Source organism: Labeo rohita, chromosome 19, assembly GCF_022985175.1.
Source record: "Labeo rohita strain BAU-BD-2019 chromosome 19, IGBB_LRoh.1.0, whole genome shotgun sequence".
NCBI classification, from domain to species: Eukaryota; Metazoa; Chordata; class Actinopteri; order Cypriniformes; family Cyprinidae; genus Labeo; species Labeo rohita.
This window is the reverse complement of record NC_066887.1, coordinates 22,725,936-22,737,999: the sequence shown is the minus strand read 5'-3', so window position 1 is coordinate 22,737,999 and position 12,064 is coordinate 22,725,936. Positions and strand designations below refer to the sequence as shown.

Below are 12,064 nucleotides of genomic sequence, written 5' to 3'. Positions count from 1 at the left end.
CTAATTTCTCACAAATCAAAGTCAGTGACGTTTCTAACTTAGAGAAACATTCAAAAATTCATATTCAAAAACAAACGAATATGACATTTAAAATAATGATGTACACTCAAGTGTATCGATTTTAAAGTTTTAACGACAATGGTATAAACGTTTCTCAAAAACGTATGAAATAAACAATACAAAGATTACATTTTTAATAATCATCTCGGACATTCTTGACACTGATGTTTAACAAAAATGTACTTTTCTCAAAAAAGACTTTAAGACAGATCAAGGATATCTCATAGAGGATAATAAACAGTGTACCATTTGTTTTAGACAAGACTATAAAGCATAAAGTCAACAATCGGAGATAAATATGATTTTGAAATAGGCTGTTTCGAAATTTAAGGGAAAAGTAACAACACGAGACTCCGAGGCTTCCTCTCAGCTCCCGCCCATAGATCCTAATTAAGAATCAGATGAGTCTTGTTACAGTCTTGTTCACATGATTGCTGTATTAAATCAGAGCTCGTGCGGATGACTGTGGAGCACCAGAGAGTTGAGGGGTCTGAGATCAAGCAGCTGGAGTTGCATCGGGGGACAAACGAAAGAAAAAAAAACTTTGTATAAACTATATTTGTATTATCCAACAAATCATGATGCATTTGGAAATGCTACTACTTGTGATGACCTGGGCATTGTTCGTTCCTGTAACGAACAGCAAAAAAAGTAAGTAGGAACTTGTTTAACGAATATATTTATTAAATCTTACATTTTGAAGCTGTTAGGCAAGTTTGTTTTTATAATAATTAAGTACGTTTTTAAACAAGTGATCGGTAAATCAAGATGATAACTTTTTTTGTTATAGTAACTATTTTATAGAGTGGGCTGGGCTATAAAATTAATCAAATGTCGTCGAGATAGAGTAATGAAACAACTATACATAACTTTTTTCCCCATCGTGTTGGAATAAGGCTGTTTTCTTCCGCGCACTGCGGTCTCATGAAACTAATTAGGCTGCCGAGTTAAGTAAGAGTAGCCAAGTCTTGTGAAAACACTTTCCAAGATGGGCTATTTCGTTCACCACCAGACTGTAAGGATATGTTAAGTCCTCTCTTTTAGGCTTTTTGTTTCAGTATAGTTCAAAAAAGTGTCCATAAGCGTATAAACTAAATTAAGTGCGCAAAGTAAGCGCATTTCACGACTTCTTTTAGGGGTGATATTGGGGCTAGTTGTCACATTTTTCGATTCTGTGGTGAATATTTTTTTTAGGTTTATGTGTGTCACGACATATATAGTCGAGGAGAAACTGACAAATTCCCTGTGTAATAACAAGCCGTTATATTTTATGAAATTTAAAATGACTAATCCATGTAAATTATAGTTTATAAATTTTTGCGTTATATTTTCATGTTTAGTGACCAGATCGAGTTAATCAAGATGTCAGTTTCAGAAGTCTTTCACAATGTTTTTAAATACTTGTTTTCCCCGTCATTCGTGCAGCTTATGGTGACATGTTCCCTCACAAACACAAACCCCCTTTTCCATTCCCAATCCCTGGATGGGAACCGGACACGAACCCTTGGGATGAATCACTGTATCCCCCCTTCAAACAACAGCTGAATCGCAGACATGGTAAGTGTTGGTAAGACATGCTGTAAGAAATCATTCCTGCTATTAAGTAAAGTTTGATTTACCTTACTCATACAAAACAAGTAGGAAATTACTTTATACAAGTGTGAACCATACAGACTCAAGCATTCAAAATATATTATTTATAACATGATTTACACAATGACAAGATGGTAATTTGTAATTGTGAAATCAAAATAATTTCTGTACTTTTGTCAAACATAATGGAAAGTTTTAGAATGAAACAAACCAGTATCAATTGATCAATTATTTGTTCTGTTGTTTTCCCAGCAAAATATGAGCTTATTGGTTAAAGTGATATTACAAAAGACTGGCAAAATGGAAAGACATAAGGGGGAAAAAAAACTAAAAAGTGAAAAAATGTTTTGAAAAAAATGACAAATATTCATAATTTTTCCTTTTAGAATCTTGAAATATGATATGTCCTTTAATCTGTTTATATATATATATATATATATATATATATATGTATAATATGTGTTGCAAAGTGTGGTTTTGGACGATATCAGCATAAAGCATAAATCCTTATAATTTTTTGTGCAAATACATTATCTTGACATCATCACTGAAGACCAGCAATAACAATTTTCATTTTGATTACATAATAATGGCAATATATACATGTCAAAGTCAGACATGCCTCTTTGCCAGCTGTGATGCCTGGTTACTGGTTTAAACTTGGCCCAGGTTTTTAAAAGATTTTTGGGTCAGCACACCTTAATGGCTTCAACAATTGATTGCCAATTAAGTTTAGAAAATAATGAATTTAGGCCCAGATTATACAGAGCTGCTAATTACAGATTATGTAATAGCTGCTAATGGTGGATATTTTACAGAATTAAAAATGTATAAAATGTTTATGTAATAAAATGTTTTTGTAGTTTGTGTTGTTTATCAGTGCAAAATGATCACACATTAAAAAGGATTCATACAAATATTGTCCAAAACCCCACTTTTCTAGGCCTTTCCAAACTTTTGGAGGGCAGTGTATACACAAACACACACAGTTTTTCCAAAATTTGTATTATTTTGGTGTATTCTTGTTTGATGTCTTTATGTTTGTTGTCTCAATTCTTGCTTCTTATGTTGTTGGATGTTCCCTGTCTTGTGTCTTATGCAATTAACAATAAAAAAAAAAAAAAAGTGTGCAGTGTTGGAGAAAGTTACTTTTAAAACTAATGTATTACAATATTTTGGTACTCCTTAAAAAATAACTAATTGCATTAGTTACTTTTTATGGAAAGTAATGCCTTACATTACTTTGGGTTACTTTTTCTCAAAAAAAAAAAAAAAGTAAAAAAAACATGAAAAGACATGGTTTACCTAAAGTCACTTTTGCTTATTCATATTGTTGAATTGTAGCATCAACAGTGAGATTAAATACATAAAGTATATTTGTGTTCAACATCAAATTATTACAGGTTTGCGTCATATTCATTTGCATTTCACTGGTTTTATTCATTGTAAGGGTAATTTTTTTTAAAAACTGAGATTTATACATTATCTGAAAGCTGTAGATAAGCTGATAAAACACAACGTATGAAAAAGCAACTCGGATATTTTGTTGTAAATTTAAAAGTAATGCATTATTTTTACTAGTCACTTTTAAAAAAGGTAAACTGATTACATAACTCGAGTTACTTGTAATGCGTGACCCCAAACATTGAAAATGTAAGACTGATTTTATTTTCTCCAAACATGATGGGATCAGAAAAAGCGACTGCATGACAGGAATGACCCCACACTAATCATTCAGTGCTCTCTCATGAACATTACAGAGAAACCACCGAGGGTGCGTCTCACAAGCGACAGTCCTGCAATGAACGGCTCGTGCATCTCGTTCACTGCAGCTCTGGAGTTTCCACCGTGCCAGAAGGAGGACAGCAACGGCAACCTGGTGTATGATGAGCACTGTGACGACGGTATGATGGAGGCCTCAGGTGCTTCATACCCCTATAATCTCTAAACAACGTACAATTTCAAAGAGATTTTTTAAAAAGGTTGTATTTATATAAATGCTTTTTTCATCTGTGTGTCTAACACCTTTGTTTATTTTTCAGCCAATGGACAGATGCGTTCAGGATACGTGTTTAACTGGACATCCTGGTTGGATGACTATGGCTTTGGGAGGTGTGCAGATCTGAAGAGGTGCAATGTTTTCCCTGATGGAAAGCCTTTTCCTCAGACCAATGATTGGAGACGTAGAGGTTATGTGTATGTGTGGCACACCATGGGTGAGTTTCAGCCAATCACTGACCTGAATCGTATCAATGTTTTGATAATTCACTCTACATAATGTAATGACACATCCTGTGGTTTCCTTCACAGGCCAGTATTTTGAGACATGTGATGGTTCCTCCTCCCATCTGACACTGAATACCACTAACATGACGTTTGGAGCTGGTGTGATGGAGGTGATGGTGTACCGCAAACGCGAGCGCAGGAAGTACAGCCCACTCTCTGTGGACAGTACTGTATTCTTTATAACAGGTCTGCCAGTTAGTTTTAATTATATTTATATTCAGGAACATGATATTTGAAAAATGTATACATAATTTTTTATTTATATAAATCATTTTATTTATAAAGACAAGGGAAAAAATTGTGAGATAAAATTAAGAAGTCATTAAGAAATCATTGGCAAAAAATGGTTTTGTATTAAAGTACTAAAATAAAGTACTTTTTAGTAAATAAAACTAAAACTCAAAAACTATATATAAGCATATTCTAAAAAACTAATTAAAAAGACAAAGAAACAACAAAATTATTAAAGTTTTAAATAAAATAAAAATAAAAAAATAAAATTTTATTCAAAATATAAACAAAACCTGATAAATTATACTAAAATACTTTGTATTGTACTTCAATATACCAAAGCTTTTAATTATTACATTTTTACAAAGTAATTAAATTATTTATAAAATCATTTTAAAATAATATATTCTAATATATAATTTTAAATATCTATTTTTATGTCTTTCTACAGAACCTGCCAGCCAATTATACTAAAACGTTGTGCTGTTTAATATTTTTGTGGAAACCATGATACACTTATTTAAAAGATATAAAATATTTTATAAAAAAATAATATATTTATTCAGCAAGGAATCATTAAATTAATTAAAAGTGATGTTTATAATTTTACAAATAATTCATATTTCAAATAAATTATGTTAATTGAGCTTTCTATTCTTTAAGGAATCCAGAAAAAAATATCCAGAAGTTTCTACAAAAATATAAAGCAGCAAAAACTGATTACAACATATATATACAATAATATTGTATAATGGTTAAAAAATGCTGAACATTCAGTTTTGCCATGACACAAATATATCAAATTTTAAAATACATTCCAATAGAACATTTTTTTTTTTTTTTTTTAAATTCTAAAACAAATATTCCAAACCTGTTGTTGTTGGTGGTGTGTGTGTGTGTGCGTGCGCATATATATATATATATATATATGTGTGTATATGTGTGCACACATATCTATATGTAAATATACATAAGTACATATACCCTCAATATTAATTGATCAATTTTTATATTTTTCTTCATCCAGATAAGATTCCACTCTCTGTGAACATTTCCCAAAAGCATGCAGGCAGCAAACCTGACAAAAACATCTTTGTCAAAGGGTCAGATGTGATTTTCAACGTCCAAATCCATGACCCAAGTAACTATTTGAAGACGGCTGATGCGGTGGACTTCATTTGGGACTTTCAGGATGGCAACCAGTTGGTCACCCACAGCAATGTGGCAGCCCATGCGTACAACATGCTTGGAAACGTTACAGTCAAGCTCCTCGTGGAGGCGTCATTCCATGTGCCCTGCCCGCCACCAACTCCAACACCAATGCACTTTACGCAGACTCAGACCACAGGTAATCTCATAAACACAGGCACTTTACACTCCCGGACAACAGATATCCTATTATCCAAGCCAGACATATCATATTCATTATAATCCATCAGGACAAAATGTGTCCATTTATCTCACAAAGGGAAAGCAAACTTATACTTAAAACTGCTGTCATGTTAAAGGCCAGCCTATATACAGTCATTCTATAAAATAATTGAATCACCTTCACTTTCAGCAATGCCTACACTACCGCCTGGCACTCATGCATTCACTAGCAAAATGGACACCACCAAGGGTAAGACAAGTTCAAAGCAAGATAAAACCTCTAACTAAATTATATCTAATAGAACAGGACATTTCTACAGTGCATTTAATATCATTCTTTCTCCAGCTCCTATCATCACCAGTCCTTCGCCAGCTACCACTCCTCGAGCCCCTACAACTGCTGTCCCAACAACTGAACCACTGCAAACCAATTCAGAGGTGACGTCTATTACAGCAACTGCTGTACCTGAGGCCAGCTCCACCTATAACCAGCCCACCTCACGTCCAATGGTCAAACACACACACTTCACAGAGTTGGACTGTTTTCGCCATATGTACGGATCCTTTGAAGCCGAGATCAACATCATTGGTAAGAATTTTTTTGAACCACTTGTTTTCAAAAAGCAAGAATTTATGCCAAAACATTTGAGAACATCTCTCAATTTGAGAACATTTGTTGGTATATATCAGAGTTCAATACGTACCTCGGTTCAATACGTACCTCGGTTTTTAACCACGGTTTTCGGGTCGGTTCTGATATCTTGCCACTTCAGTGTTTTTTTTTTTTTGCAACAAATTAACAAAATACTCCCGTAAACCTCTGTACACCGGGAAAAGCGTTGTTAAGTATATGTCTGCTTAATGAATGGTATTTTTTTTCGATTTTTACGCAAAATAGAATGGGTTTCATTCACACTGGACGCCAGAGGGCGCCCTCGTGCAGAAAATCCACATATGCGTCAAACAAGTATCACTGATGACGTTCCTTTTCAGCTTCTCTAATATGGAACTGAATAAAAACAAGATATAACGTTAAACGTCTTGAATGATGAAATGTAAGTACAATAAACACTCGTCTGCAATAATATATGGTTTATCTGTGTTCTTCGAGCCATCTCTTGTATTTTCATAAGCCATTGCTAATCGACATTCATAGAATATGAGTTACAGAAAAGCTACCCAGCACCTAGGTAAAAAAAAATATAAATATATATATATATATATATATTAAAAATAACCCAATAAAATTAACCAGCAAGCTGAACCCAGCATTTGGGTTAAAACTAAATAACCCAGCATTTTTAGAGTACAGAAAAGCTACCCAGCACCTGGGTAAAAATACTAAAAATAACCCAATAAAATGAACCAACAGGCTAAACCCAGCATTTGGCTTAAAAAACAGCATTTTTTTAGAGTACAGAACAGCTACCCAGCATCTGGGTAAAAATATTAAAAATAACCCAATAAAATGACCCAACAGGCTGAACCCAGCATTTGGGTTAAAAAATAACCCAACATTTTAGAAGGCAGAAAAACTACCCAGCACCTGGGTAAAAATATTAAAAATAACCCAATAAAAAGATCCAATGGGCTGAGCCCATCATTTGGTTAAAAAAAAAATAACCCAGCATTTTTTAGAGTGCAGAAACACTACCCAGCAACTGGGTAAAAATATTACAAATAAGCAAATAAAATGACCCAACAGGCTGAACCCAGGATTTATAAATAAATAAATAGATAGACAAATAAACAACCCAGCATTTTTTAGAGAGTAGAAAAAAACTACCCAGCACCTGGGTAAAATATTAAAATTACCCAATAAAATGACACAAGCTGAAACCAGCATTTGGGTAAAAAAAAATTAACCCATCATTTTTTAGAGTGTATGTATCTTTAAAAAAAAATCTAATTAAAGATATAAACAAAAAAGAGTCAATGATAAATTATACTAAAATAACACTTTGCACACTCTAAAAAATGCTGGGTTAAAAACAGCCCAGCGCTCAGTGAAATATGATGAGCAAAGCTGGCGATTAGGTTATTTTGGGGGTTGTTTTTATTTAAAACAACTATTGCTTAAATTAGTATGATTCTTGCTTAAAATGACCCCAAAATAGGTTGGAAAGTAACATATTAATATGTTCAATAAATTAACATTTATTAATAAGTTATGTAAGTAGTTGGATTAAAATAATAATTAATACATGTATAATAAATATTTTTTATACTGCGTTTTAATATATGTTCACCTTTTGATTATTGCTGATGCCTCTAGTAATTACGTGTCTGATTTTTAATTTACAACCTATTTTGGATTCATTTCAAGCCAGCCACGTAGAAATCGTTAAACAATAGTTGAGTTAAATAAAACTACCCAGAAGGTTTGGTCAAAACAACCCAGCACTGGGTTGTATTTAGCCCAGGGTTGTATTTTACTCCAATATACAAAAGCATTTTATTTGAATTATACATTTTTTAAAAAAGTAATTACGTAAATTACATATAAAATAATTAATTCTAAAATATAATTTTAAAAATCTATATTCATGTCTGTTTTTACAGAACCTCCTCCAGCTCTGCAGAACCTGCCAGCCAATGAGATTTTAAAGGTGTCGGCTGACAAAGTGACCAACACATCTGTAAACTTCATGGTGACTTGCTCAGGCAGGTGAGATGCACACAAACACAAATCTATGTAATGCAAAGACAAGAGATTGTGTGCTTCATATGACAAGCTGGAAAGTGAAGAGCATTTATTAGACACAGATGACTGATCTGCAGTGAGTGTTTGAAGCCCTGCAGCTGAGACATTTCACAGCATGTCACCGTCATATGCGTCAAGAACGTTCAATCACATTTACAACACGAATGACCTCTGGATCAAATACAGACATGTTACACATTTAAATGAGCATCTTCTCTCATTTTTCTCAGCGTTCCCTCAGTGGCCTGCACCATAGTGGCTAACTCGGCCTGTCGGGAGGTCAAGAATATCGTGTGTGAGGATGTGGCCCCTTACGGTGAAGGATGCAAGATCAGTTTGACCCGCATTTTCCAAACGCCGGGCAATTACTGTGTTAACATCACGTTGGGTCTGCCTGGAGGCTTGGCTCTTGCCACCACCACCTCAGTTTCAATTGGCAACAGCCCTGACATAAGTCAGTCTTGAGTATTGTAGTCTAGTTTTGTCTGTATATTTATTTATTTATTTATTTATTTTCTTCTAATAATATTAGTATTTTATATATATATATATATATATATATATATAAAATATTATATTTTATTATATTATAGTATATTATATAGTTCCAAAGCAGTTTGCACAGCTGTTATTTTAGTATTTTAGTTTTTAGATATTATTATAGTATTTATTCAATTTTGTAATTAGTGTTTATTTTTTATATTTATATATAGTTTTTATAGTTTAGTCATTTTATGTGTTTTTGCTTTTTTTTTTTTGGTTAACATTTCTATTTAGCTTTATTTGTATTTCAGTTTTAGTACCTTTTAATACATTTTGAGTTGTTTTAAGTTTTTTCATTCAACTGTTATTTTATTTTTAGCTTTATTTCAATATTTCTAATTATACTATCATAGTATATATTAGTATTTTGAATTGGCTTTTTAAAAAATAATTTTCTTTAGTTTTAATTTTAGTAATTTTTAAAAACTTGTGTGTATGTTTTTGTTTGTTTTTTTAAATGTTTTTTTTTTTAAATCGAATTATTTTATTTTATCTTTGAATATTTTTAAATATTATAGTATTTATTAATATTTTAAATATATGCTTTTATTTTTATAATTTGGTTTAATTTTAATGTTTTATGTGCTTTTGTCATTTTATTAGTATGTTTTTTTTAAACATTTCTGTTTAGTCTTATTTTTATTTCAGTGTTAGTAAGTTTAGTTGTTCTATTTAAATATTTCATTTGCCTAGGCAACATTTAACATTTTTGTTCTTTATAAGTTAAGTTTATCTAATATTTTATTTCATTTAACAAAAACTTTTAATAGTCATTTTTAATAGTATTAGTTAATAACACTTATATGTAGTGTCTATTTTTTGATCCGCTTCAGTATTACAAAGATTTATAAAAAATTATAAATAAACATACAGACTTACATTTAATATTTACATAGTTCTAAACATTTTAAATTGGCTGATAATTTACATTTTTATCTCTTTCATTCTCTTAGAGACTCCTAAATCCTCCCATGTTGCTGAGGTGGTTCTGTCTTCCAGCGCTGTGCTTATTTCCATCTTTGCATTCATTGCCATCATGGTTTACAAGTGAGTATCACTAGCCAAACTGATATTTTGAAAACATAACCATAGGCATCCTAATCGTAATTTTTTTTTTTATTATTCTCTCAGGCGATATAAGGTGTATCGTCCAGTGAGACGCTCTTTGTTGGGTGATGCTGAGAGAAATGCTGGTAGCAGGAGTTTAAGCAGACTAAGAGCAGCTCTGTTCACTGCTGATGAGGAGAGAAGCCGTTTATTGACAGACAAGCCGCTATAGACTGATCAGAGTCGTTGCAGCAACCATTTGCTATTTATTCAATACATCGGTTTGACTGTAGTTTATCTATGAGAATAACAGAAGTGATCTCATAGGTGCGTGCTTTCAGCAAATTTAGATTACGCTGACATCAGTTTGGCTAGAACAAGTAATCATAGCATTTTAGTTATATTGCATTCATGCAAGCTTTAAAGATTTTTAATGGAAGATGGGAATGAATGAGATCAGATATGCCAGATCGACAGGGGTTTTCACATTCTAAAATGACTAAAACAACTACTAACCGACCAATCACAGTCCAACCGCAGTCCAAAGAAATCAGTTTGGTTTTCCCAAACCAAAATCACTAAAGTATCAACTGCTTTCACCCATTTTTCAAGTAACACTTTGTCTCATTTGAGATGTTCCTTAATTTTCAGAAAGGATGAGAAAGTTGAGTGAGAAGTTAGATGTTTTGGAATGTTCTGAGAAGTTATACTTTGTTTTGACCACAGTTAAGAGAGATAAAGACTAATTTGGAGTAGTCATCACAGTTACATCACTTGCAGCTGTGTGTGCGCATTGAGGTGGCAGCAAAACACTGTTAACAAATTGAGGGAAATGGGTACAATCCATGGAATAAGAAAAAAATTTATTGTGGCTTTGGATGTCAGAATTGGAATGCAAATCATTTTTATTGAATACTGTCAAAGACGCCATTTGAAACTAAACGCAGATGTTTACACGGATAGACAATGGATGAAACCTGCTACTTTTAAAGCATAAATTTGATTTAAACAATAGGTCTACATAATATTCATATATGCAGTTCATAGGGGACATATTGTATTAGCCCTACAGTTACAGCATGAAATACTATTTAAACATATAACATTTTACATAACATTTACATTTTATTTCACAATTCTGACCATTAGTCTTGCAGATACAAGTTTATATCTCCTAGTTCAGACTTTATAACTTGTCTTTAACTCAATGGCGAGTTTGTCAATTCTGAGAAAAAAAAGCCAGAAATGTGGGATATAAACTCATGGTTCTGAGCCGAGGGAAAAAGAGAAAATGACCAGTTGATTTTTCTTATCAGAACTGTGATATATAATCTTAGAATAGCAAGAAGCCAGAATTTTGAAACTCAAATGTACCTTTTTGTTTTTACATTATTCTATTCTGTACGTAGACTGCTCATTACTGTTTGCAAACACCAAAACTGGTCTATATGATTCATTTTGAATGTCTGGGGGCTAAATTCGAATTCTTTCTTTGAGAAAGACCTCTGTTTGATGGTAATTAAACTGCTGTCTCATTGAAAACACTTTACTAACCCAGCATGGGCAACTTGTTTTACTGATCACACATGCAGGTATGCTTATGTATTAAAAAAATTAACATTTGACAGCACTTTTGAAAAATATTTCTCTTGTGATTTAAAATAAAATATCAACTTCTGTAAGTGCTATATGTACACAAATATTCTAATAAAAGTTCTAAACCACTGTTTGCTAATGATCTACACAATCTGCCAGTTTTATACACTGGTGACTAATTTAAAAGTGACATAATCTGATTTTTTCCATGTTTATGTGCTATAAACGGGTCCCTGGTTCAACAACCAACCCAGAAAACGTGAAAAAGGATGCACAGACCAGCACATAACACTATTTAGAGTCCTAGCCTCGGACAAGAGAGCAGTGGATTTATAGATGTATTTACTGTATATTACACTATATAAACATGCGATTTCTTTCCTAGCTTTTAAACGTTTACCTTCACAGACACAACTGACTGTTTTTGTAACTTGTGTTATTAACATAAACTTGTTTATATTTGACAGTTTAAGTGCAATAAGACATTAAAGAGACAGAGCAATAAGACATTTACTTATTTTGTACTCGCATGCGTGACAGCCGCTTTCTGTACGTACCTCAGATGTGTGCCTCACAAAACATATCAGAAGTTGAAACTCCTTTTCAGCAAGATAGACATCATAATCAAAAACA

General features: G+C 32.5%; 1 protein-coding gene across 2 annotated transcripts; it reads left to right on the top strand.

Moving 5' to 3' along the window:
• The first annotated feature begins 493 nt into the window (after positions 1 to 493).
• gpnmb (glycoprotein (transmembrane) nmb) lies at positions 494 to 11,560 on the top strand. Of its 2 annotated transcripts, none has more exons than XM_051137687.1 (12): positions 494 to 711; positions 1,486 to 1,617; positions 3,414 to 3,557; positions 3,696 to 3,869; positions 3,964 to 4,125; positions 5,198 to 5,518; positions 5,732 to 5,791; positions 5,888 to 6,130; positions 8,104 to 8,209; positions 8,476 to 8,699; positions 9,742 to 9,835; positions 9,920 to 11,560. In XM_051137687.1, the coding sequence occupies exons 1-12, from the start codon at positions 639 to 641 to the stop codon at positions 10,065 to 10,067; spliced, it is 1,881 nt and encodes a 626-aa protein (XP_050993644.1). In that variant the 5' UTR covers positions 494 to 638; the 3' UTR covers positions 10,068 to 11,560. The 2 variants fall into 2 exon arrangements, with proteins under 2 accessions (XP_050993644.1, XP_050993643.1); XM_051137686.1 differs by having other exon boundaries at positions 3,414 to 3,575.
• Positions 11,561 to 12,064: the final 504 nt, after the last annotated feature.